The 26,292-nt window shown below is 38.6% G+C and overlaps 1 protein-coding gene across 1 annotated transcript; it reads left to right on the top strand.

Moving 5' to 3' along the window:
* The first annotated feature begins 1,655 nt into the window (after window positions 1-1,655).
* On the top strand, window positions 1,656-25,929 carry CHODL (chondrolectin). The gene is made up of 6 exons (NM_001101228.1): window positions 1,656-2,108; window positions 12,861-13,170; window positions 13,315-13,472; window positions 19,159-19,245; window positions 21,296-21,398; window positions 24,532-25,929. The coding sequence occupies exons 1-6, from the start codon at window positions 2,030-2,032 to the stop codon at window positions 24,614-24,616; spliced, it is 822 nt and encodes a 273-aa protein (NP_001094698.1). The 5' UTR covers window positions 1,656-2,029; the 3' UTR covers window positions 24,617-25,929.
* Window positions 25,930-26,292: the final 363 nt, after the last annotated feature.

Raw genomic sequence — 26,292 nt, 5'->3', positions numbered from 1 at the left:
TCTTTGACATGGCTTACAGACTGAGCTATATATTCCTTCATGGCTTTGAGGACTTATGTTTTCCATTTTCCAATCAAAATCCTAGCAACAACTCTTTCTTTTGGATCTGTGGCTAGTGGTGAAAATCCACATTCTTTACATGATTTGCTAATTGCCCTGACCCTAGAATAAACTAGTATTTCTAATGGTTCCGCAAGGAAAATAAAATAATAGACATCATAATCATTTTGGGATTCTACTTGAGTAGGGTGGATTTAATATTCCATAAGATCCTTCCAAGTGTTTAAAATGTCTTATTCTGTAAGATCTATCATTACTGTAAAATAACTTTTTCCCTAAGAAAACAGTCCTACAAGTGTTGAGTATACTCATGGCTTATAAAAGCCAAAGAATTTTAAAATAACTAAAAACAGAGGATTTTATTTAACAAATTCTCATGCACTGAAAGCAACCTAATGGCAAAATATCAGTCTTACTGAAGCCCACTATGAGACCATCCTCAGGGTTCCTATAATGGACCAGATATAGATGAAACTCTCATGAACTTCTTTTCAGTACTCCAGGAAAATTTAGCATCCTTGAGTGGACTGTTACAATAAAGACCAAATCAGGTTATGGAAAAGTTCGTTTGTTAACCATACCTCACTGATTTGTTCTTGTTCAGTCACTCAGTTGTGTCTGACTCTTTACCACCCCATGGACTACAGCAAGCCAGGCCTCACTGTCCTTTACTGTCTCCCAGAGTTTGCTCAAATTCAGGTCCATTGAGTCATGATGCCATCCAACCATCTCATACTCTGCCTTCCCCTTTTCCTCCTACCCTCAATCCTTCCAAGCATCAGGGTCTTTTCCAATGAGTCAGTTCTTCCCATCAGGTGGCCGAAGTATTGAAGCTTCAGCGTGAATCCTTCCAATGAATATTCAGGACCAATTTCCTATAGGATTGACTGGTTTGATCTCCTTGCAATTCAAGGGACTCTCAAGAGTCTTCTCTAGCACCATATCTCACTGATAGATGATTGCAAAGAAATGCATACCTTTATGTCCAGGAAATTCCCAAGTATTCCGAAATACTGAGATGAAAATCAGTTGGGAAAACTGTGTTTCAAATATTCTCTTCAATTTACTCCTGTGGCAATTTAGTCAAACAACCCTGCTTGGAAGTAATCTTCTTGCAGAACCGAGGTGGGGGAAAACCTGCCAAACCGTATAATTCATCGAATAGGTTTTGGCTCCCACTCCACCAATCCATCTTAAATAGTGGCTAGTGCCCTGCATCTAGCAATACATGTGATAAAGCAATATAGCACAAAGAGAGAGAGAGAGAGAAAGGCCCCACAACTTGGCATCCCCGTGGCCATTAATCTTTGAGAAAATCAAATGGATCCAACTTTTGCCAGAGTTTAATAGCAAAACTGTCTCATTTTACACAAATGAGTCTGCTAGCGAATGGAAAGAGAGCGCGAGGAGGTGGGGCTGCTGACTGGACTGTTTTCAAAGTGGCTCCAGTTTTTAGGGGAGGGGCCAAGGATGCACCGCAGGGCAGGAGAGACGAAGTAGTTAAAAATTATTACTGGCGAGGGGCTGGAACCTCGGGGACGTGGGTATATAAGACGGCGCCTCCAGCGCAGAGCTGCTGCTGCGTCTGTAGGAGCCACGACCTGGGCATACCGGCTCAGCCTCTCGCTGGCCAGAGGCCGAGGAGAGGAGCCAGGGGCACGGTGCGGGCCACACCGGGGCTCCTTCTTCTTCTCTGGGACAGACACGGGACCGCTTCACTTCAGGTGCCTCTCTGGAGACGCGCACCCGCAGGGTCGTGCGCTCCAACCCGGCACACTCGCGCGCGGCATCAGCGCGCCCGGCGCCAGGTCCGGCCCGAGGCGATGCTCTCAGGGGGCCGGGCAGCCGGGCTCGGACAGCGGGAGTAGGGCCTCCAACGGGGAGGCAGGGGGATTGAGGGGTTAGAGCCCGGGCCTCCAGGCGGGCAGAGACCACCTTCGCTCCACGCCACACCTGCCGCCCCGTCGCGATGAGCCGCGTGGTATCGCTGCTGCTGGGCGCCGCGCTGCTCTGCGGCCACGGAGCCTTCTGCCGCCGGGTGGTCAGCGGTGAGTCCGGGGCAGCCCGCCCGGTTCTCAAGCCGGGAGAGGGGATCGCGGGGCGCGCGGGCGAGGGCAGGCGTGTCCAGGGGTGGAGGCTCTCCCAGGGGTTGGAGACCCGTGCGGGATAGGTAGGGGGCCGGAGGAGGCAGGAGGAAATTGATTGCATGCTGCTTTCTCCCCATCCCTCCCTAAACACCCAGAAAAGTTTACATTCTTTTGGAAGTGCCTGGTTTAGTGGCTACGAAGAGAGCTCTGCTTCATCCTGGGCAGTACAGCGTTTTCTAGGACTTATTTCGACTTTCTTTGTAAGAGAGTTGGCCGCAGGGCTGGTACCTGTAGAAAGGGTGGGGTACCGCGGAGGCAGACGGAGCCCAGTGACAGAAGAGCCGCTGCAGAAATGCCACCCTCTGTTGGCCTGGCTCGACTCCAGTCCCCGCCCGCCCGCACGGGTTTCATGCAGATGATTTCTGAGACCAGATCTGTTCGCTGTGGGTGGCTCACGACCCCGGGGTGCTCAGCCTTTGTTCTCAGGAGGGCTGACAAAGACCAGGCCACTGGTCGTCGTGGGAGGAGATCTTTCCTTTACATACCGTGTTGCAAGTTGGGGACTTCTCAGAACACGAAATCGGCTCGAGTTGGGTTGAGTTGTGCATGATCATCAATGCAGGTCTATGCACACAGTAGATGCCCAATTAGGTCGGTTCGAGTCTATGCCCAGGAAAGGGATCAGAATTGGCAAGCTTCCCGGCCTTTGCTTTGCCTTTTTTTTTTTTTTTTCCTTCGACGACTTTTACTGTCCTGTTGTTGAGCAATTCATACCACATTCACTCTCCCTTACTTTTGGGGAAGGTTTCTGAAAAAAAAAAAAAAAAAGCCAAGATTCTCAAAAGCCTAGGATGAATGAATGGGGCCTTACAGGAAAATTGAGCATAGCTACACTTATTGAAGTTTCTTGTGATGCTAATTATAGCGTTGCAATAGACATTCGTTGAAGATATGTGGGTTGGGTTTTAAGTGTGTAATTTTTTTTTTAAATGTAGAAAGCACAGATTCCTTTTCACATTCTGTGCATCTGTATAACAGGTGTCACTAGAGGTAGATGACAGATGACAGCGACTTAATCAGTAGTGAAGTCAGACCTTTAGAAATTGGCCTATTAAGCTTAATTGTTACTGATATTCCCCTCAGCAATGTGATGTTCTACATCTTCTGAATACAATCCTTCAATGTCTGGGTATCAATCACTCTCCACTAACTTTTTGGCCCTCTGGAGATATTGGAATTAAATACATTGTGTGAAAGGTCACTTGGAAATACATATTGCTTACATTTTTTCCCCAGGCTGTTATTATTTAAATATAAAATGAAAACATTGCAGAATCAAATAAGGTTACACAAGCCCTAGCTTTGGATTCTTCCTGCCGATGTTAGCTTCAAAGAAAAGTCCAGCATACAAACTCATCTGAATGTGTAAATTAAGCATCTGACTGCCTTTGTCTCTGTCAGAATTATTCGTGCAAATGAATGAACAGTAGAGATCAGGCTCTGAGCTTAAGGTGTTTCTTAAACACATGGAAAAACTTCACTGATTTAAATAGTCTCCATTAGGTATATTCTTGTTTCATCTCTTAAAATTTGCAAAGGGAGAAGAATACATAAAGCAGACCTTGAGAAAAACCATTGATGAAAAGTTTATGTTGTGTTCTATTATTGCATAAATACTTACAAACCTTTTGCTGTGTTCTTCTAGAAAGTATTTATAGACATCTTGTAGGTGACATCTGGAAAATTTCTAATTAAGTGAACGTGATTTATTCAATTTAACATAAATGATGATGTTTACTTGATAGTAAAATAATTACCAAGTTATGTTCTTCTTATGAATAATTTGTCTTTGCCATACAAACTCACATTGAAATCTAACCATTATAAATTGATTTGTAATTTTATCCTCTGAAGACTAATTTTTAAAAATGTATATATCAGCCATGATGGCATGAAAACAGAGCAGTCTAAAGCCTGATATTTCAGAAATATTAGGTCTAATGTCTCCCTGGATGCTGTTAAGCTTTGAAAGGTGTGTCAACTTTTTCATGCCACTAGGGACCATTTACCAAAATTCTACTTAACTGTCTGTCAACTGAAACAAGCTTTTTAGGGCCATTATTAGGAACATACTTACGATATATGGAATGCATTTTTTAGTTATTGAAGATCATTATAACCATTATAATTTCCATATAATGTATCATTTATCCTAGGGAAAAAAGATAAGAACTCATAACTTTATACAATAAAATACTTTCCAATACTGTTACATACACCACCTTTTTAAAAGTTGAGAGCATTATTTATAAATGAAGTGAAAGCATTTCAGGAGAATAAGCTTATGAAACATTATCTTAACCTGCCTCATAAGATTTCCTAGCATCTAGCAGTAATAGATGGAGAAGGCAATGGCAACCCACTCCAGTACTCTTGCCTGGAAAATCCCATGAATGGAGGAGCCTGGTGGGCTGCAGTCCATGGGGTCACTAAGAGTCGGGCACAACTGAGCAACTTCATTTTCACTTTTCACTTTCATGCATTGGAGAAGGAAATGGCAACCCACTCCAGTACTCTTGCCTGGAGAATCCCAGGGACAGAGGAACCTAGTGGGCTGCTGTCTATGGGGTCGCACAGAGTCGGACACGACTGAAGTGACTTAGCAGCAGCAGCAGCAGCAGCAGTAATAGAAAAGTATGTTTATAAATTCCTGGCTATGCTTATTTTGATGCATGAATATGCAATAAAAATATATAACCATGAAGACAGTGATCACAGAATATCTAGTGAATTTTTGATTCTAATTTGGGAATTGCTTTAAGATCTTAGACCAGTACTGATTTGTTGCTCTACACAGATGTGTAGCAATGGGCCCAACCTTTTTTGGTACCAAAGACTGATTTCGTGGAAGACAGTTTTTCCATGGAACGAGGGGTAGGAGGTGGTTTGGGGATGATTCAAGCCCGTTAACATTTATTGTGCACTTTATTTCTATTATCATTACATCAGCTGTACCTCAGACCCTCAGGCTGGTTGGGGATCTCTCGTGTAGAGGATATCTCTGGGGGGGTGCAGTCATTTAAATTTGTGAAGTGACTGGTGGATAATGACATCTTCTTTAGGACAAAGGTAAGACGATTTTACTTTGGGGGTATATGCATACATATGAAAAAGAATTCAAAATTCAGGTCTCTAAGATGGGAGAATATATCTGAAGAGCACGTGGATATTCTTAAGCATTTAGTGTTCTGAAGTAATGTGTGTGTGTGTTTACTTTCTCTTTTTAAGTGTACCCAGCAGTGATCCATCAATCTATTTATACTGCAAAGTGCATTAGGTGTGTTTCAGGGTACCTCCATATTTCTGCAGAACACTTTAATATGTATTCACTTGAAATTATTGAAATTGGCAAACATTTTATTTAGAAGACTGAATGATTTAGAGACTTCCATTTTGATCATCCAAATGCCACAGAATATTACAAAATCATAGGTGGTGACCAGTAGCCCATAGATTAATAGCAAGGGACACACAAGTTTTTTTTTTTTTAATTGAAAAAAACTGCTGAGCGTATTCCAGCTTGTGGTACTATTCCATGACGTCATCAAAAGCATAAAGTGATGATAGTGCAGTTTTCAAAGATGCAATTACTTTAAGTATCTCTTGGGCAAGAGAGGAATGAATTAATCTTATTAGCAGTCACTTAATAAACTACACATTCATCATAGTCATTAATCCTTACCTGCCATTTTTCATTATTTTATGGTTTTATTTTCATAATTCTTTTACTGGAAGATGATAATATCTGTTACATTAACATTAAAAAGGGACAGTATTATATAAAGATGTCCAAAGTGGAAATTCAGCTGATGGTCTCATTAGCAATGTTGATCTTCTCCAACTCCCTGTCTTCTGTGTTAGATGCTTGGCACACAGGTAAATGATAGACACAACCATCAGGCGAGATTGTTTCTTTCATGTTTTAATATATCACTGATGATAGAACATAGCCTGGCAATTTGACTAAAGTTATACTCCTTTTTGTTGGGGATATGTTCAGGTTGGACCTTGTCTATTTTGTTTGGAAAATAGAAGGTCTAGACTTAAAAATCATTGAGGAGATATGGGGTCTGAAAATCTGAGATGGATGTTGCAGTAGGAAACCTATGTCTAAATGTTAACCAAAAGAAATTCTGCATTCTGCTTAGAGGGAAACTCTCCATGTACAACCCTAAGCGTGTGTTAGCCATCCAGTAATCAATCATGAGCCAATGCTAAACATGATAGCATAGGTTATACTAATTATGTATATATGAATCAGTCCCTTTATTCATGAATTTTTTCACCTAAGAAAAATATACCTGAGACCTCCATGGAGGCAGCCTAGAAGTTTGGGGACATGTGTGAACTGTGGAGCCAGACTGCCTGGTTCCAAACCCTTAACCATTTATGAGCTGTGTGAATTTGGCTAATGATTTAATTTTTCTGTGTCTCCCTTGCTTCATTGTTAAGATGGGATGAGAGCATCCACACCATAGGGTTGCTGTGGGGTTGTTGTTGATGTTGTTCAGTTGCTAAGCAGTGTCCAACTCTTTGTGACCCCATGGACTGCAGCACGCCAGGTTCCTCTGTCCTCCACTAACTCCCTCCCGGAGTTTGCTCAAATTCATGTCCATTGAATTGGTGATGCTGTATAACCATCTCATCTTCTGCCATCCCCTTCTCCTTTTGCCTTCAATCTTTCCCAGCATCCAGTTGTGGGGTTAGAGGGGTTCAAACACAATAGTGCAGGTCGTGTCATGGACACAGGCTCACCAAGAAAAGGTGAGAGGTCACTCAGGCATTCAGGCCCCACAGCTACCGCTGAGGCCACCTACAGGAGACCAGCCTGTATCACCTCTTTCCTAATTTACCCAAGGGCATGGAGAAGACGCTTGAGAGTCCCTTGGACTGCAAGGAGATCAAACCACTCCATCCTAAAGGAAATCAGTCCTGAATCTTCATTGGAAGGACTGATGCTGAAGCTGAAACTCCAATACTGTGGCCACCTGATGTGAAGAACTGACTTGCTGGAGAAGACCCTGAGGTTGGGAAAGATTGAAGACAGGAGGAGAAGGGGACAACAGAAGATGAGATGGTTGGATGGCATTACCGACTCTATGGACATGAGTTTGAGCAAGATCCAGGAGATAGTGAAGGACAGGGAGGCCTGGCATGCTGCAATCCATGGAGAAACAAAGAGTTGGACAAGACTTAGCGACTGAAAGACAAAGGATTGTGCTAGCTGTGAGGGTTTGCACACTTAGCTATTGATAAATCTCAGGCTATTATCATTATTTCTTTAAATCGCTGAGCTACTCTTACTTTTTAGGTAAGAAAACTGAGGCTAGAAAAGTTTTAAATAATGTCCCTAATATTTCCACAGTTCAAGTAAAGCTCTTATTGATTGAAGTCAGCTTTTAGTGATTCAATGTTTGAATTCTTCACTCACATGATTACTTGGTTTACATTTATTATGTAGATCTTATTATAAATACTAGGTTAATGAAATAAATTTCATCCTCTTCTCAGAAGACTTGTGGTGTTTCCCAGGTGGAGAGTTAGGATTTGCTGACACCACCATTATTCAAACAATGGCCAAGACTATAGTTTTCGCTGTTTGTCAGTATAGGAAGATGGATTCCAGCATGATCTTAATAGTGCACTATGCAGTTAATTACATTACAACATCTGTTGCAAAAGTAAAGTTTATTATAGCAATACATTTTTATGATGAAAAAGTCTTAAAAAGTTGGTGTGATATTGAACAGTAAAAGCAGAACGAATAACTGATAGCTTTCCTTTTTAGTTTCAAAGTTTGGGCATTATGATCGGAAGTCATTTCACATTGTATGTTATCGTTTCAGCATATTTATCCCTTTGATTTTGAGTAGAGTAAAAAAGAACCACGAAAAGCAAATTGGTTTATGGTATTCTAGTGAAATGTCCAAAGTCCAGTTAGTCTGATTTGGGGAAGATTTATCATGTAGGTCCTCTTTTGTACAACTTGTTTTTTTCTTTGCAACTAAAGGTAGATCATAATTGAACAACTGGAATTCACAGTATGTCTTCCATGTTTTTATTGAAAAACATGATAAAATTCCATACTTATTTAATGTTGCTAATATGTGATTATAGTGTGAGGTGTAAGAAAAAATGTTATTACTTTCATAACTGAGGACTCAACTTTCAGAAATTTTATAAATATAAATGAAACCCAACCAAATCATAGGCTTCTCAGGTAGATCTCATGGTAAAGAACCCACCAGCCAATGCAGAAGATGTAAGAGACACGGCTTTCCATCCCTGGGTGGTAAAGATCCCCCAGAGGAGAGCATGGCAACCCACTCCAGTATTCTTTTCCCTGGAGAATCCCATGGTCAGAGGAACCTGGCAGGCTACAGTCCATAGGGTCACACAGTCGGACACAGCTGAAGTGACTTAACATGCACACCCGCAAACCAAATCATAGATCCTTTCTATTCAGGAAGAAAAATTCTTGCCATGACTTTATGAATTGGTCCCACTTTTACACTGTTACTAAAAACATTTAAAACTCTGCCAATATTTAGATCTACAGGAATTTTTATGACTAAGTAAAAAGACAGAATTATCTATTTGTGGAAATAGTAGAATCTTAGCTGTGATAATGATAGGAATGATTATTTTAGCAGGCAATACTAAAAATTATTGCTGAATTAAAGTGCGTATGTATCTGTGTAGTTGTATGAGTGTGTGTGTGTGTGTGTGCATGCATGCAATTATGAATGTATGTATTAAACCAGGAGTTGTTGACTCCTAGGTAAAAAGTCTTTCTCTTTTGTAAATAAGCCAACAATAAAGGGAGATTTCCCACCACAGATGTTAGGTAAGTTTTAGTAAATTGTCATCAAGCTAGCCTTAGTGTAATAAAAACTGCTAGGTGGGTATCTGATTATTTTACAGGTGGTAGAATGGTCGATGGAAGATTAAATGTAGTAAATGGAGTTAGATGTAGTAGATGGAAGACTAGCTTCCCGTTGTTCAAAAAAGTCAATGGAGGGTTTATTCTGAATATCTAAAAACAAGAGAAAAGGAAATTTTCCATGTGATCTCACAGAATGAGAAGGGATGTAGTCATAATGGCTCCCTAAGATTAGCCTTCAGAGAAGTGGGAAAGTTGCTTCCAGAAGGCCCGTATTAATGGAACTTTTCTGGGAATTAGGGCAACATTTGTTTCCCAGCTGTTGAAAGTTCCCCTGCTCCTGCAGCCAAGTGTGTCGGCTGAAGCGGTGAGTGGTTCAGTAGCTGCTGCTTCTGGTGATTGTGCTGCAACTTGGACCAAATTTGCTGACTAAGGTGGAAGTCGATAATAGAATTGAATGTGAAGAAATTCAGTGTCAGCTTTAACTGATTTTCTATATAAATACCATAAAAATGTGCAGTATAGCTAATAATTTCCTCAAAACTGCCTTGCTAAAGCTGAACTGCTAGTAACTTCAGTTTTAAAATGTGTGGACACAGCTGATATTCCATTAGTACACTTTGCAGTTAACATATGTCTGTAATTGGTAATCGGCCATTGTCCTAGTCCTCTACGAGTCCCCCTGATATGCAGCCACCACAGCCTACACCCCATCTTCCAGGATCCTAGACCATTCCTTCATCCACTGCCAAAGAAATGGTACCTGGCGCAGAGAGTGCAAAGGCTGGCTATAGTCCAGGGCTCCTCGTATTAGTTCCTAACTATTTAAAATATAATCCCTGTCTCTAGATTTTTCCTTTATTATTATTATTTCTGTATAGACTAATGTTTATCTACAGGTTGACATTTCTAATACCTAGTAGTGGTATTAGGAATTTCCACAAGACACTGAAAGCTCTCTTATGCATTTAATTAGAAGTGCTATTTTAATTTTATAAATAAAATTTCATCATTTTTCTTGTGTCCTCATCATAAATAACAAATCTCTGCATTTATTTTTCAGTATGTCAAAGATAATAAGCAGAGACTTTTAGCTTATAAAGTGAACTAGGCATATCCTCTGAACTACTGTTGCTGGCTTTGTTACATAAATAATTTTTAACTCATTAAAATTTCTGGCTAATCTGTTTTTATTTTTTTAATTTGGTTTCTTTCTGTTATCTTGCCAAACAATCTCATTGGACAAGTTAATATTTCAAAAGCTGGGATCACATTGAAGTCTGAGGTTCTTGGGTGGAAAATTGAACACATTGAAAGCTCAAGGAAATGCAGCTCAGATATAGTTTGAGATTTAGAAGTATGTTAAAAGATGTAGAAATGAAAATAGAGATAGAGATTGCTTTAAAAATACAAGCCTAAAAATCACTAGGCTTAATGGCATTACTAAAGTATTGCCAGGGACAACCATTTTGAACATTGACATTGTCACAAACCCTAATAATAAATTAGAAATTAAAAAAATTTGTATTAGGATCAACCATTGGGACTTCCATGTCATGTCCCCCAGATTATTTATTTCAGGCTCATTTGTCCTTTTGGTGTCTCTTTAATTCCAGTTTCCTGTAGTCATTCATATTAACATGTTAGTTTTCATTAATAGTTGGGGCAGTCTCTTAATTTGTTCTTATTATTCAGTGCATTAGTCCTGAGTCCAGATCACAGTTAATGAGACAAAGAGGACACCTGGCTTGCTGTCTTGCTTGCATTGCTGGAACTTCTGTGTTGTTCGTTGGCTGTTCTCAGCTTGTATCAAGATACTGAATGCCTATCACTCAAACACTGGTGTGAGGTTAATGGCCTTCCACTGATTTCTTCCCTCCTGCCTCTAAGTGTCATCAGAGGTCATTAATTGCTGATTCTGGAGGAGAATGGATGTGATACCAACACTGGCTCAGTGTGATGTACTGTAATTAAGAGTATAAAGCTTGAATGCTTTATTTTAAATATTAAAACACTGGCTAGAAACTGTTATAACAGCCCTCTAATACTGACAGATTTCCTTGATCAGCTACAAAATTAAATACACAGTGAATAAAGCCTTCAATCCCAAGAAGAATAAGAATTGTAAGCAGTAAAGCTATGTCTTGATCTCTTGGTATAAAGTAACTCACCTTAATTTTACATAAAATACTAGCTTATTTTCCAAGGGCAAAGCTCAGGCTGAAACGAGAGACTGAAAGGGAGGTGGAGACTGTGGACAGCAGGCTGGGGATAAGGAATAATGACAGAGATAGAGCCATGGCAGTTTTTCAAGTTGGCAGCAAAGATTTGAGGTGAATCATGGAAGCTAATGAAAAACAAAACAGAGCAGCATGACCTTTGTGGAGACCGTCTATAACCTTGGCATACTTACTTGGTGATAAGAGGCAGGTGCAAACAATAGAACAATAGGAATTCCGGTGCTAAATCCTGGACACTATTCCTGTTATTTATATGGCTTTTTTATGATGCAGTGTGATCATTCATATTTGTAGTTCTGTCACGAAGTAATTAGGAGTATTCATTCTGAACTCTATGTAGAGGTATGTGAAATTCAATTTTGAGAGGCCTTTTAAGTCAAACTTTTGTTTGCCTATGTATTTAAGTCTTCACAGATGTTGTTAGTGATGTCGTAGCAGTGAAGCTTGATAAAAGGTGATATTTCATTAAGAACTCTTGAGAATTATCTTAAACTTCATTTGTGGTTCAATCTAATATCGTGACATAAATTTGTATTCTCTCTCTATATAGTGACTTTTAAAATCATTCATAGATATCAGCATAGATGGTTGAACTGAGTGTTGTAACTTATAAAAACCTTTAAAATACAAGTGAAAATTTGCATTTTAAATTTCTGTTCCAAATTCTGAGTATCCTAGAGTACTCTAAAAGGTTTACCTGTCACTTCTAATACCACACTATATTAATAAACTGTTTATTATTACCCTTACCTTTATACTGACTTCTATTAACTTTGAATTTTAGTATGTTTGCTCTCAAATATATACAAGAAAAACAAATATTTACAGTTTATATTTGCCACTTTATTTAAATTTAAATTATTTGAATGTATTCACTTCATGATGCCTTATGTAAAGATTGCTTTTTTACTTTACTTTTTATTAATTCCTTTGTGAATTGTGATTCTTATTTCATAATTTTGACCTTTTAGCTTCCTTTACTGTGTATACTTGACATTTCTTTATCTACTTTCACTTGCTTTAGCTATCAGTTTGCAAAAGGTAAGCCAGAAGAATTATGATTTACAAAAATTTCCTTGGTGTACTGATTCCCTGGTGGCTCAGATGGTAAAGAATCTGCCTGCAAGGTGGGAGATCTGGGTTCAATCCTTGCATCAGGAATATCCCTTGGTTCAGAAGGGAAAGGCAACCAACTGCAGTATTCTTGCCCGGAGAATTCCACGGACAGAGGAGTCTGGTGCATTGCAGTCCATGGGGTTGCAAAGATTTGGACACGACTGACCCACTTATACTTTCTTCTCCCCTGTTTTGAAAAGTTTGGGTTACTAGTTTGTTAGGGTATCAATTAGCATTTGTAGATTGAAGTAGGAATCTAGAATATTTTCTAGATTTTATGCAGTGGTTCAGTGGGAGAAGCGTTCTTGGTAGATTCTTTCTGATTTGATTGGTTCTTTCGTTTTAACGTGTAGTAAGTACCATTATGAAGATAGTTCAGGTAATCAGTACATGGACATCTTTTCTTTTTTTCAGGCCAAAAAGTATGTTTTGCTGATTTCAAGCATCTCTGCTACAAGATGGCCTACTTTCATGAGCTGTCCAGCCGCGTGAGCTTTCAGGAGGCACGGCTGGCTTGTGAGAGCGAAGGGGGAGCCCTTCTGAGCCTGGAGAATGAGGCAGAACAGAAGTTAATAGAAAGCATGTTGCAGAACCTGACAAAGCCAGGAATAGGAATTTCCGATAGTGATTTCTGGATAGGGCTTTGGAGAAATGGCCAGGGGCAAACATCCGGTGCCTGCCCAGATCTCTACCAGTGGTCGGATGGAAGCAGTTCCCAGTACCGGTGAGTGGGGATCCTGAGGAGGCAGAGGTCTCTGGGGGGACTCAGAGGGCAAAGAATGGAGGGAGATGTCCATTACCTGTAGAGGATGTCAGAGTAGAACAGGCGAAGTCACTGAGAAGTGTCCCTGGTACTCTGTCCTTGCAGAAACTGGTACACTGATGAACCTTCCTGTGGAAGTGAGAAGTGTGTTGTGATGTATCATCAGCCAACGGCCAACCCTGGCCTTGGGGGCCCCTACCTTTACCAGTGGAATGACGACAGGTGCAACATGAAGCACAATTACATCTGCAAGTATGAACCAGGTAGGAAGCATTGTAAGTCAGTAGGAGCAGATTGTATATGTGTATTGGCTTACATTTTTCATCTTTAGCCTATGCTACCTGGGCTCTTTTTGTTTTTGTGCAGTGAAACACAAAATTACTTTGCAGTTCGATGACAGAGTATTGAAACAGCCTAAGCTATAAAGCAAACAACTGCCCAATGAGTTAAATAGAAGGGAGTATCTAGAAATATCCAGAGAGGTATCTTTAAAAGACAGTAATTATTTCTAATATTAAGGCCAAATTGTGTTTTTGTAAACAGGTTTTATGAAGAATAAATATCTATTCACAAACATTTAAGCATTTAGTATAGTGCATGTGAAATAAGTATGTCACCAAAGCACCTAGGAGTTTACACATGTGATTAGTAGTTTTTTAGAACATTTTCTGGTATATTTAAGGGAACCAAGCACCATTCCTCTGGGATATTAGCTTATCATATAATGGCATGATATTTGGCTTGTACTCCTCAGTGAAAATCTGAATGTCAGAGAACCCTGGTGCAGAAAAGTAGGGGCAGGTGGTATGTTCTTGCTGTGGCCCTCAGTCTATGGAATATGGCTCCTCAGTTTCCTTCTGTTTGAAGTCTCCAGCTTTCTTACCCTATGCAGCACATGGAGAGATTGCTCTGACCTGAGCTATGGTAGTATGGTTTCCTACTGAAATGGTAAACTTGAATTATTTTGAACAGGACAGCTGAACTGAATTGAAATTTGACCAAAAAAGAGACTGATCAGAACTATGTAAACTCATCTTTTTAATGATCTGAGAAAGTCAACTTAGACACTTAGGCTTTGAGGTCTTTTTGCTGTTTTTCTCCTCTCAGTGTTTGGAAGTTTCATTTGAACTCTCCCAAGGGCTGTCTACTTGACCTCGAAGCATATGTTCATGGTAGGCAATTATAATCAAGTGCTGCTATTTCCATTATTCTCTTGAAATTATACTTCTTTACTCATAAGACTGTAAAGCACAAGGGATTAGTTGGATTAGATTTACCTTTCTCTTATATTTATTCTGCGCTTGAGTATATTAGCCTTCTCTCTTTATCCCTGGTGAGTTTATTCTTTAAACCTCTTGGTGGTTAAATCCATCATTACCCTCTTAGAAGCCTTTGCAAAATGAAATCTGTTTTGCACTTAGGTTCTTTGTCTAAATTTTTTTCCTTAGAAAAATATAAAGTTGAAATTCTCTGACATTTTAACTTTGTGACACTAAGTGCTTGAAACTGTTAAATGAAACAAATTATATTATGGTATATTCTTAATACAATATTATCTTCTTTCTTTGAACTTTTAGCTGACCCTTGTATACTATTTTATCTTGCATCACACTTACCACCTTATTCAGGACACTATTACCTCTGAATCCTGTTTTGTATCAGGTAGTCTAAGTTTATACTACTTATGGAACAGCATTTTAGACAAGGAATTATTTTTTCCTTTATCTTCTATATTCTACCTAAATCTTCAAATATGTATAGCTTTTGAGCAAGATTATTTTATGTACTTATTGTTTTTGAAGCACTTGAACACTTCCATGGTTGGTCTTATTAATGTACTTAGAATTTCTGTACTTTATTTTCATTTTATTTACCTTATATGTAACTGATGGAGAGGGCTTTCCCAGTGGCTCAGTGGTAAAGAAGGATATGGCAACCCCCTCTAGGCAAGTATTCTTGCCTGGAGAATCCTATAGACAGAGGAGCCTGGTGGGCTACAGTCCATGGGGTCACTAAAGAGTTGGACATGACTGACTAACACACACATACACATATGTAACTGATTTTCTTTCCTTGAGCTTAGTGTCTTATTTATGAAGGATGTTGGCTTGACTAAATTCCTTGCTTGTATAGTCAGTGCTATTTTGGTGGTGAGTAGGTAGCTTCCAAAATCACTGCAGATGGTGACTTCAGCCATGAAATTAAAAGATGCTTACTCCTTGGAAGGAAAGTTATGACCAATCTAGATAGCATATTGAAAAACAGAGACATTACTTTGCCCACAAAGGTCCGTCTAGTCAAGGCTATGGTTTTTCCTGTGGTCATGTATGGATGTGAGAGTTGGACTATGAAGAAAGCTGAGCGCCAAAGAATTGATGCTTTTGAACTGTGGTGTTGGAGAAGACTCTTGAGAGTCCCTTGGACTGCAAGGAGATCCAACCAGTCCATTCTGAAGGAGATCAGCCCTGGGATTTCTTTGGAGGGAATGATGCTGAAGCTGAAACTCCAATACTTTGGCCACCTCATGTGAAGAGTTGACTCATTGGAAAAGACTCTGATGCTGGGAGGGATTGGGGGCAGGAGGAGAAGGGGACGACAGAGGACGAGATGGGTGGATGGCATCACTGACTCAATGGATGTGAGTCTAAGTGAACTCCAGGAGTTGGTGATGGACAGGGAGGCCTGGCATGCTGCGATTCATGGGGTCGCAAAGAGTCGGACACGACTGAGCGACTGAACTGAACTGAACTGAGTTAGCTTTCATGCATTGGAGAAGGAAATGGCAACCCACTCCAGTGTTCTTGCCTGGAGGATCCCAGGGACGGGGTAGCCTGGTGGGCTGCCGTCTATGGGGTCACACAGAGTCAGACAGGACTGAAGTGACTTAGCAGCAACAGCAGCAGTTAGCTTTTTAGTGGTGTGGGGATTGGAGGAGCAAGCAGTAAAACTAATTTACAAATTGTAACAATATTTTGAACTTTATTCTCCAACTATACCAGAAGTACTATGTGACTTGAACTTGGTCTCCTCTTTCTGCTCCTGCATATTATCTAATAGCATGACTTGTTGTTTGGTTGCTAAGTCATGTCCGACTCTTTGTGACCCCATGGACTGCAATATGCCAGGCTTCCTTGTCCTTCACTATCTCTTACAGTTTGCTGTAGAAGATGCCGTCCAACCATCACATCATCTGTCGCCCCTTTCTCCTTTTGCTTACAATCTTTTCTAGCATCAGGGTCTTTTCCAGTGAGTCAGCTCTTCGTATCAGTTGATTGAAGTATTGGAGCTTCATCTTCAGCATCAGTCCTTCCAATGAATATTCAGGACTGATTTCCTCTAGGATTAACTGATTTGATCCACTTACAGTCCAAGGAACTCTCAAGAGTCTTCTCCAGCACCACAAGAGCATGACTACTGATATACAAAAGTGGTTAAAAAAAAATTAGCCTAGTTATACAGAAACTGAAAAATTCACTTCTAAATTTTTTCACTTTCTTCTCCAACATTTTTTGTTATTGTCCTGTGAGTTGCATATTTATTCTTTGGGTCTATCACTGTTATCCAGAAACATTATTAAGGGGATGCTTCTGAATCCAATTTTTCAGTTCAGTTCCGTGGCTCAATTGTGTCCCACTCTTTGCAACCCTGTGGACTACAGCATGCCAGGTTGCCCTGTCTTGCTCAAACTCATGTCCATTGAGTTGGTGAGGTCATCCAACCATCTCATCCTCTGTCATCCCCTTCTCCTCCTGCCTTCAATCTTTCCTAGCATCAGGGTCTTTTCCAATGAGTCAATTCTTCGGATCCAGGGGCCAAAGAATTGGAGTTTCAGCTTCAACATCAGTCCTTCCAATGAATATTCAGGACTGCTTTCCTTTAGAATTGACAGGTTTGATCTCCTTGCAGTCCAAGGGACTCTCAAGAGTCTTCTCCAACACTGCAGTTCAAAAGCATCAATTCTTCGGTGCTCAGCTTTCTTTATAGTCCAACTCTCACATTCATACATGACTACTGGAAAAATCATAGCTTTGACTAGATGGACCTTTGTTGGCAAAGTAATGTCTTTGCTTTTTAATATGCTGTCTAGGTTGGTCATAGCTTTTCTTCCAAGGAGCAAGCATCTTTTAATTTTGTGGCTGCGGTCACCATCTGCAGTGATTTTGGAGACCCCCAAAATAAAGTCTGTCACTGTTTCCACTGTTTCCCCATCTATTTGCCATGAAGTGATGGTACTGGATACCATGATCTTAGTTTTCTGAATAGTGAATCCAATTTTTATGTTTATTAAAATTACATTAAGCACTGTTATTCTTAGACAATAAAAACGGCATGTATTAGATTGTATTTCTAAAATTTTCTCAATCAGCAATTACATTAAAACTTTTGAACGATTTAAAAAATAACCAGTTCTATATTGATAAATTGTATAATATCTGTATTATTTGCTCAGCAAATACCAGTTGAGCACCAGAAGCAAGGAGTACCTAAATTCTGTAGAAGAATGAGTGTAGGGTAGGACTGAAGACTAGAGGAGGCAAAGTGTCAGGGTAAGATATGTTTAAAAGATAATAAATATTATTATAGGATGGTGTACGATTAAATTTCTAATGAATAGAGACCATGTAGCCAAATTAGAATAGTAAACATTACATTGAAGTGATTTAATATTCTGAAATTAATGTAAGATGCTGCCTGTGTTTTTTCTTTTTCATTAACTGAGAAAAATAAGCAGAGTTATATTTTTGGAACAAATGAAAACAAATGTACAAGTTATTTCTTAGTAATTCTATTTAATTTCTCTATTAATTCAGCCACTGCTTGTGCTTAGTCGCTCAGTCATGTCTGCTTGTTTGCAACCCCAGGGACTGTAGCCTGCCAGGCTCCTCTGTTCATGGGGATTCTCCAGGCAAGAATACTGGAGTGGGTTCCCATCCCCTCCTCCAGCTTAATCCAGGGACTGAACTCAGTTCTCCGGTATTGCAGGTGGATTCTTAACAATAGTGCCCTAGAGAAAGAAATTAGACAAGAGAGTAGTACCAGATAGTTATTAAAAAAAAAAAAAAAACCAACAACAGCATTTTTCAGGTGTGTGGCAATTGAAAAAGTCTTGCCTCAGAAAAAGCAGGGAGAGAAACAATGTGCAAGCCTTAATTTATGATAATTTTTTAAAGATGCAGATATTGTTGAGAAGGAAATCTAAGGATGGCATTGTTTGTAGGGGACAGAAATGTGCTTTAGAACATTTTTATTTGAATCATCAATTCCGGATACTGTCCATATGCAGTTATCTGCTGTTTTTTGTTGTGAGGAGAAATCTAAATTATACACCATCGTAGTATAAAGACTTCACTGGTGGCTCAGTGGTAAAGAATCTGCCTGGAGCCCCAGGGTCGGGAAGATCCCCTGGAGAAGGAAATGGCAACCGACTCCAGTATTCTTGCTGGGGAAATCCCACAGACAGAGGAGCCTAGCAGGCTTATAGTCCATCCATAAGGTTGCAAAAGAGTCAGACATGACTTAACGAGTGAACAACAGTAGTGTAGAAATCATCTTTGTTGGTCTTTATTCACAGCTAGTGCCTCACTTTCTTATGCTTTCTGATTCTTGCCTATCTTTGCCTACTTTTGTGCCTCCTTGGTCATTATTACCTGTAATAGGTTATCATCAGCACAGATGCTCTGGATTGTTAAATGCAGTCTGGGGTTACAGGAATTCACCCAGTGGATCCAAGTTGCAAAGAGTTAACCAGGCAGATCTTTTATTCAGAGACAATTAAATGCTGCCTTTATTGTTAAATCATTTCATATAAATTTAAATTCAAAATAGAATTAGCTGGAAGTTGTTCAGAAATCAATGTTTATTTTGTTTTGTAATAAGCTTTTATTTTCATCTACATTTGCATTTGTCTTATTTATCATTATACATGATAACTGTACTTATTATTTACAGAGATTAATCCAACAGCTCCTGTAGAAAAGACGTATTTTACCAACCAACCTGGAGACACTCATCAAAATGTAGTTGTTACTGAGGCAGGTAATTAGTTCACATGTCTTTAACTCACTTATAAGGAGAAGAAAAGGTACTTAATTTTTTCTTTTTTTTTTTGATTGGAGGATAATTTTGACAATGTTGTGTTGGTTTCTGCTGTACAACAATGTGAATCCACTATGAGTATGTATATATATTCCCTCCCTCTTGAGCCCCCTCTTGCGAGCATCGCAGAGCACTGAGCTGAGCTCCCCATGCTACACAACACTTTCTCACTAGCTATGTATTTTACACATGGTAGTGGGTATATGTCAGCGCTACTCTCTCAGTTCACTTTTGCTTCATGTTGGCCCCAATTTTCTTGTTGCTTAGTGAAAAAGTGCACTAAATATAGGCGTATGGAGATTTATTTTAGAATTGCATTGGAACAAATGATGCTAAGCTAGTTTTTGTGGGTGCTTCTTTTTTGGCCGCACTGTGCGGATCGTGAGATCTTAGTTCCCCAACCAGGGATCGAACCCATGCCCCCTTCAGTGGAAGCACAGAGTCCTAACCATTGGACCTCCAGGGAAGTCTCCTAAGCCAGTTTTTGAATAGAAATTTTGTTTTCTGTATCTAGTACTAAACTAAGTATCCCATGTTAAAATGTGGATTCATAAGGATCTTCCCCAATTTGTAGGTGTTATGATGTAAATTGGCACGTTCAGTAGCCTATAAACAGTAGGGAACTGGTAAATGTTTAGGGATTGACTAGAGTAAGCTGGGATTTAAAAAGTCCAATTTGTAGGCTTTGAGTTTTCTGTGGTATGGAAAACTGCCACCCTGGCCAATTTCAAGTTACCAAGTGACATGGCTAAAGAGCAGATTGGGTAGTAGACACATACAATGAGCTTTCAACTCAGTGCCTATGGCACACCAGTGTCTGCAAAAGACACAAAACACAATCCCAATGCAAACCTCTTTTTAGTAAAAAAAAACTGCTCTTAGTATCAGTTAGGGCCTGTTTTAGCATGGTGCTGCTGGTAAAGAATCCACCTGTCAGTGCAGGAGACACAGGAGACGTGGGTTCGATCCCTGGGTTGGGAAGATCGCTGGCAGAGGAAATGGCAACCCACTCCAGTATTCTTGCCTGGAAAATTCCATGGAGAGAGGAGCCTGGTGGACTAAAGTTCATGGGGTTGCAAAGAGTCAGACATGACTGAGTGACGGAGCACACACGCATTTAGACTAAGATAATGGCTTTCAATTTGCTATCTCAATACATAGCTTTCTAATTTGCTTTTCTTGTATGGATGTGATATTAAACCTTAGTGCTTTTCACTTTCAGTCGTCTGATTTTAAAACCATTCAGACCATGTAAATCTAATCAAACAGATCAGTAAATAATTATATTAGGAATATTTTCCCTCTTATGACATTGAGAAATTGTTTAATAAAGTCATTGCAAGCTATATGGGGGTTCTGTGTGGCAGTTTTTTATTTTTCCAAGAATACCTAACATTATCTACTGTGATGAAACAGGATTAAAAAATGATTCATCTTAGAATTTAATTAAGATCAAATATTTATGCCTCTGGAGTCTTATGTCTCTAGGTTATGACTCTATCATCAGTTAATATTTACGTATTTTGGCTTAATCCCAGAGAGTTATGCATGTCATCATGGCACTGAGCTTATTAGGATAATTACATATCTAATAAATCAACAATTACTTTAATCATGATTATTCTTTAATAATCAGTGCTTGTTTTCAAAGTAATAACTGAGAAGGATTAATGGAGTGAGATAGCTAAGATTATTAATATGTTATGAAAGCCAGTCCCTATCTGAATTGCAAATTTAATAATAGTTTGGAAATATGGTCATTTAACCGGAGCATGGCAACCATGCAGCATGATTTTGTTTTTAACTTTTAACCAAACATAAATATATTACTTCATTAGATTACTCAGTATTTTGGGAAGACCTTACTTGGTATCTGCTTATTGATAATAATTCTATTTTGCCTTAATTTTTTAGAAAGCTTTTATAGAACCATAATGTCAGAATCCTGCCTCAACTATCTGTTTACATTAAGACTGTTTTACTTTTGTAGGAATAATTCCCAATCTAATCTATGTTGTTATACCAACAATTCCTTTGCTCTTACTGATCCTGGTTGCTTTTGGAACCTGCTGTTTCCAGATGCTACATAAAAGGTAAATAATTCATACATGGAGAGACAACTTGAAAAACTTTAAACATGTTTTCAGAACTCTGTAAAAAATTATGTTTTTAAGTTGCCTTAAGAAAAGTGTGATTCTAATTCTTTCAGTACAAATACAGTATATATAATCTAATAACATATACCTTGATTATAGGATTATGAATTATCTCATTTCATCCTCACAGACCATATGAAGTAGGTATCCTTCTGTTTTCTCTTTTTCAGTTGGGAATATGGTTGCTTAAATGGGTCATACAATTTGCCTTGGGTCTCATGGCTAATATGTGTGATGGATCTGAAATGTGAATGTTTTTAATTCCACAACATATGCGACTATACTGTACTGTCTCTTTATATTAAGTACAGGCAGTAATGCTAAACCTTTTAATCTTGACCTCAAGTTGTATGCCAGACTTGATTTTTGTGTGTGAACTTTGTAGTACCTTTTGCAAAAACAGCCTTCTGTTTTATTTCCAAAGGATATTTTAAGTATAGGAACAATGGTAAAATGAGTCACTTTTTAGTAGGCATCTTGAAATAAAGTGATATATCTTAACATCCAGACTCTTGAGAGTATTCTTTTATATCTGTTTACTCATACCCTTGAATTACAGGTGAAATTTTTTCATAGGTGTCAGTTTGACAGTTAAACTAAAACATTAATGTGTGAAATATAAGTATATATCAAAGAAAAGAAGATGTGGATTTAAATTAGTGCATGCTTGTTAGAATAAACTAGACATTTTTGTCAGTGTTTTAAATAAAAAATGATAGAATGTTTCCAACAGGGAAGGACATGCAGATAAGTAATTTTTTCTTTTATCTTCATTTTCTTTTTCATGAACCCTAAAGAATTTACTGAGTTAAAAAGCTCCAGAAAAAAAAAATTAAATAGATATAAACTCTAAATGCTACAAAAGAATTTTTTTAAAAAAATCCAAGCTGTGATATATTGACTGTTTAAAGAAGCCATTTTTGAATAATGATAAATAAAGCCTGGTAAATTAATACTATATTTTGTGTACTCAGTTTATATATATATATACATATACACACACACACATATATATGTTTTCAATATTTTATACAGAATAAAGACAATAGTAAATATCTGATTTTACCCTTAATTCTAAGACTATAGATGAAAAGATAATTTATCAGTATGAAAAACAATGAAGCAGAGGGAGGATTTGATATAAATCCCCCCCATAACCCAGCCAAACTGTAATGAAGGGCTGTAAATAGCTAATTGCTATGAACAAAGAGTTGAGAAAAATTATATAGATCTTCTCATTTCTAAAAGTAAAATTACCAAAGTATCAGTAACTGAGTTTTCTCTGAAGTTTGCTTTCCTTCTTCCAAAATAGTATATTATTGTGGAGACTCTGCTCATTCTCAAGTCTTCCAGGTTTTTATACTTTGAAGACCTCGGAATTTTCACATGTTGGAAATTCTCAAGGGTGAGGAAATATTTCTCAAATTTCAAACATATTTCTCAGAGTAAGAAAATATACTCACTCAAACATAAGCCATCTCCAGACACCAGAATTAGCTATTAGTGCTTAATTCATCCTCTCTTAGATCCTCCCATTTTCCTTTCTTCCAGGAAAGCAAGGAAAAACTTCATCAAAGACTCCAATCCATTGTCATCTGAGTGCATTGCAGAAAGTTTAAGTTCCGGTTGGGTACACATGATGGCTTCTGTGATTCCATGTCATGTTCAAAATAAGAAGTCTTGTTTCCTTAACCCATGATAACTCTTAAATCAAATAAATACTAATGCTACCCCAAAGCCACATTAATAACTTAACCACCCTTTTGTTTCAACCATTTAGGAGAATTTCATGTTTTTCATCAAATTTGCTTGGCTTATTTTCCATTCATGTAGGATAACTTCCTGGGTAGAGATGTGTTGATCTTACTTATTTGGATGCACATTTCGAAAATGTATCATTTAGATACAATCATGTATTAGCAATAAATTTACAGTTAAATTGAAGTCAATTAAGTAATAGTATGAAATTCTGTGGCTCAGGCTTATTTAGAAAGACTATTTCTTTCTTTGAAGGGATTCAGCAACACAGTGTCTTGTAGACAGAGATTGAATGGGATGGGGTAGGAGGAATGCCTGGAGCATGGGGTGGAGGCAGATGCTATTGAAGGAAGCATCTGTAGGAGCAAGGAAGTACAGAAGAAAATGAACAGGAACCACCAGGGGTTAGTGATCTAGGCAAGGGCTCATTCCCAGGAAACTGGATCAAAAAAGAGCCTCAATCTTGATAAGTATCTTGAAGAGGCTGACTCAGGAAGGGAGAAACTCAGGAACAGTCACTTTTGCAGGAGTCTTAGAAGTGGCCATCTTATGGAAAAACTTAGAAGACATCCCCTGGAGAAGGGAATGGCTACCCACGCCAGTATTCTTGCCTGGAGAACTCCATGGACAAAGGAACCTGGTGGGCTGCATTCCATGGGGTTGCCAAGAGTCGGACAGGATTGAATGACTAACACTTTCACTTTTCACTTTAGAAGACATCACAGCTTGAGGGACAGGGTGGAGTGTGGTCAGCCTGAGAGCTAGAGGAACTCTCTCAGGCCTGAATCTGCCTTGAACTGCCTTTGTTTCAGAAACTATAGCAAAATTAAGCTTTGGGGAATTAAATGACTTAACTATAGGACAGAAAAACATGATGGGTGGAGGGGATAGGACAGTTTTTATATGTAGGACAAAAGCACTATTTTGATGATTTGACATTAAAGTACATCATATGTTAATGGCAGATTATTCAAAAAGCAAAATTATAAAAATAACTGATCAAAGAAAATGAAGATTTATTGGTGATTACAATGAACATTTTGAAACTGGGTTAAACATATTTGTGTATATGTCTGAATTCTAAAATATGAAGGGTCAGAGAAAGATTTTTTTTTTATTATCTTATATGAACTGCTTACCCTCTTCACCTACTGGAATAATCCAGAATTTTTTGTAGGAATGAAAAAAATCTGCTGATGAGAGAAGAAAAATACTTTTATAATAAGTCTGACAAAGCTCCATTTGGACCAAGACATGCCTAGTTTGATGAGAAGTCTCAGACATTGAATTTACTTCTTCTTCTGTTTTTCAGTAAAGGAAGAACAAAAACTAGCCCAAACCAATCCACACTGTGGATTTCAAAAAGCACCAGGAAAGAAAGTGGCATGGAAGTATAATAATCCACTGACTTGGCTCCAGAAAAGAAAATAGAGTTTTATAATTCTGGAACTGTATAAGGAATGGCATCAGAACATTAGCTTGGAATGGCTTGAAATCTCAAAGGATGTGCAAGATGAACTGTAAGCTCCCCCTTGAGGCAAATACTAAAATAATTTTTATATGTTCATTATTTCATTTATAAAATAATGCTGTGCTAATAATGGAGTGAGACATGCTTATTTTGCTAAAGGATGCACCCAAACTTCAAGTCGATGAGATGGATAAAATGCAGATAAAATTGCTGTGAACACATCAGAACAATGTGTGCATTGGAAGCAGTTATCTTTGTCTCTTTCACCTTTCATAAGTTGTAATCTAGTTAATGTAATGTAAATTGCATCGAAATTTACAGTGTGCAAAATATTTTTCCTTTACATGAGTGTTTGATAGAATGGACTGTTCTAGTATTTATTTTTATGATGTCTCATTTTTCAATACATGCTGTTTTGATTAAAGAAATGTATCGCTGTTGTCAACTGAATTCACACACACATAAATCTATTACCGTAGAAAAAGTTTCATTTTCTAGAAATGGCTCATCTTCTTTTAGTTTCTCTGCTTTGGGTCAGAGGAAGTTTAGGAAATGTCTTCAGAAATAAGAAGTTATTTCATTAACCGTGGTATCTACTCAAATATTTTACTTAGAGGCAAGAATTGTCTAATTTCAATTGTGCAAGACATGTGCCTTACAATTATTTTGAATTTAAAGTTCAACAGATTTTGTAATAACTTTGTTAAATAGCTGTATAAACAATAATATACTCAATCTAGAACAAAAAAGGTGGCATACACAATCAAGATAATGTCTTCACATGTTGCCTGTATAACCACAAGTAGCTCTCTGAGGGTTCTGAAATCAGTCCCTCTCTTGCCAGCAAAGCAAAGATGGTTCTGGTGTTGACCTTGGAGGCAAACTCCTGCAGAGTTTGATTAAGGTCTTTCCTGGCTCTGTTTAGCCTCTATCAGCATATAAGAGGGTTTAAGAGTTGGGACTAGTTGAGCGGTCACCATGAATGTGCAGTTGAGCACAGCACGTTGACATTTCCGTGAGGAAAGAAACTGAAATAGTGTAAAAACGCGTTTGTAGGCATCAGTGATCATGGGTTCCCTGTCCAGGGTTTGGCTGGGAGAATAAATTGGGGTGGCTCTGTATTCTCTTCTAGTTTCTTCAATGCTTGTGGCTCCTTCCTCTCAAGAGAGAGATGTAACTATCTGGTCTTCAAACGTCTCTGTGCTCCTTTTAACCAAATAAAAAGTTCTTGTTTCTGAAGAATGATCATTGGTGCTGTCTAAATCTCTTACATGAACGAAGTACAGATGTGTTTGCAATAATGCATGGAAACAAATGACTGTTTAAGTGTGGTAAGAATGGAAGTTACAGTTGCCGGGTGTTCTAAACCTCATCTTTTCAATTAGATAATGGAAGTGCTTTCATTGTGGGAATTCACAATTCCAGTTGTTTGGTAAAATTAAGAGACAAAATAGAAATTAGTGGGCAGTGGTCTGTTTTCAGCTGCTTACAGACTGAGGAAATGGGCAGCTGCCTTCTAAGCTTACAGCTGCCCACATTTAACACTCCTCTTTCCTTTCTTGGAGACCCATCTTTCTGGGCAGCATAGGAGACCAGCTGCTG

The sequence above is a fragment of the Bos taurus genome, chromosome 1 (assembly GCF_002263795.3).
Source record: "Bos taurus isolate L1 Dominette 01449 registration number 42190680 breed Hereford chromosome 1, ARS-UCD2.0, whole genome shotgun sequence".
Lineage (NCBI taxonomy): Eukaryota > Metazoa > Chordata > Mammalia > Artiodactyla > Bovidae > Bos > Bos taurus.
The sequence above is the reverse complement of the archived record's forward strand: the minus strand, read 5'-3'. Positions and strand labels throughout refer to the sequence as shown.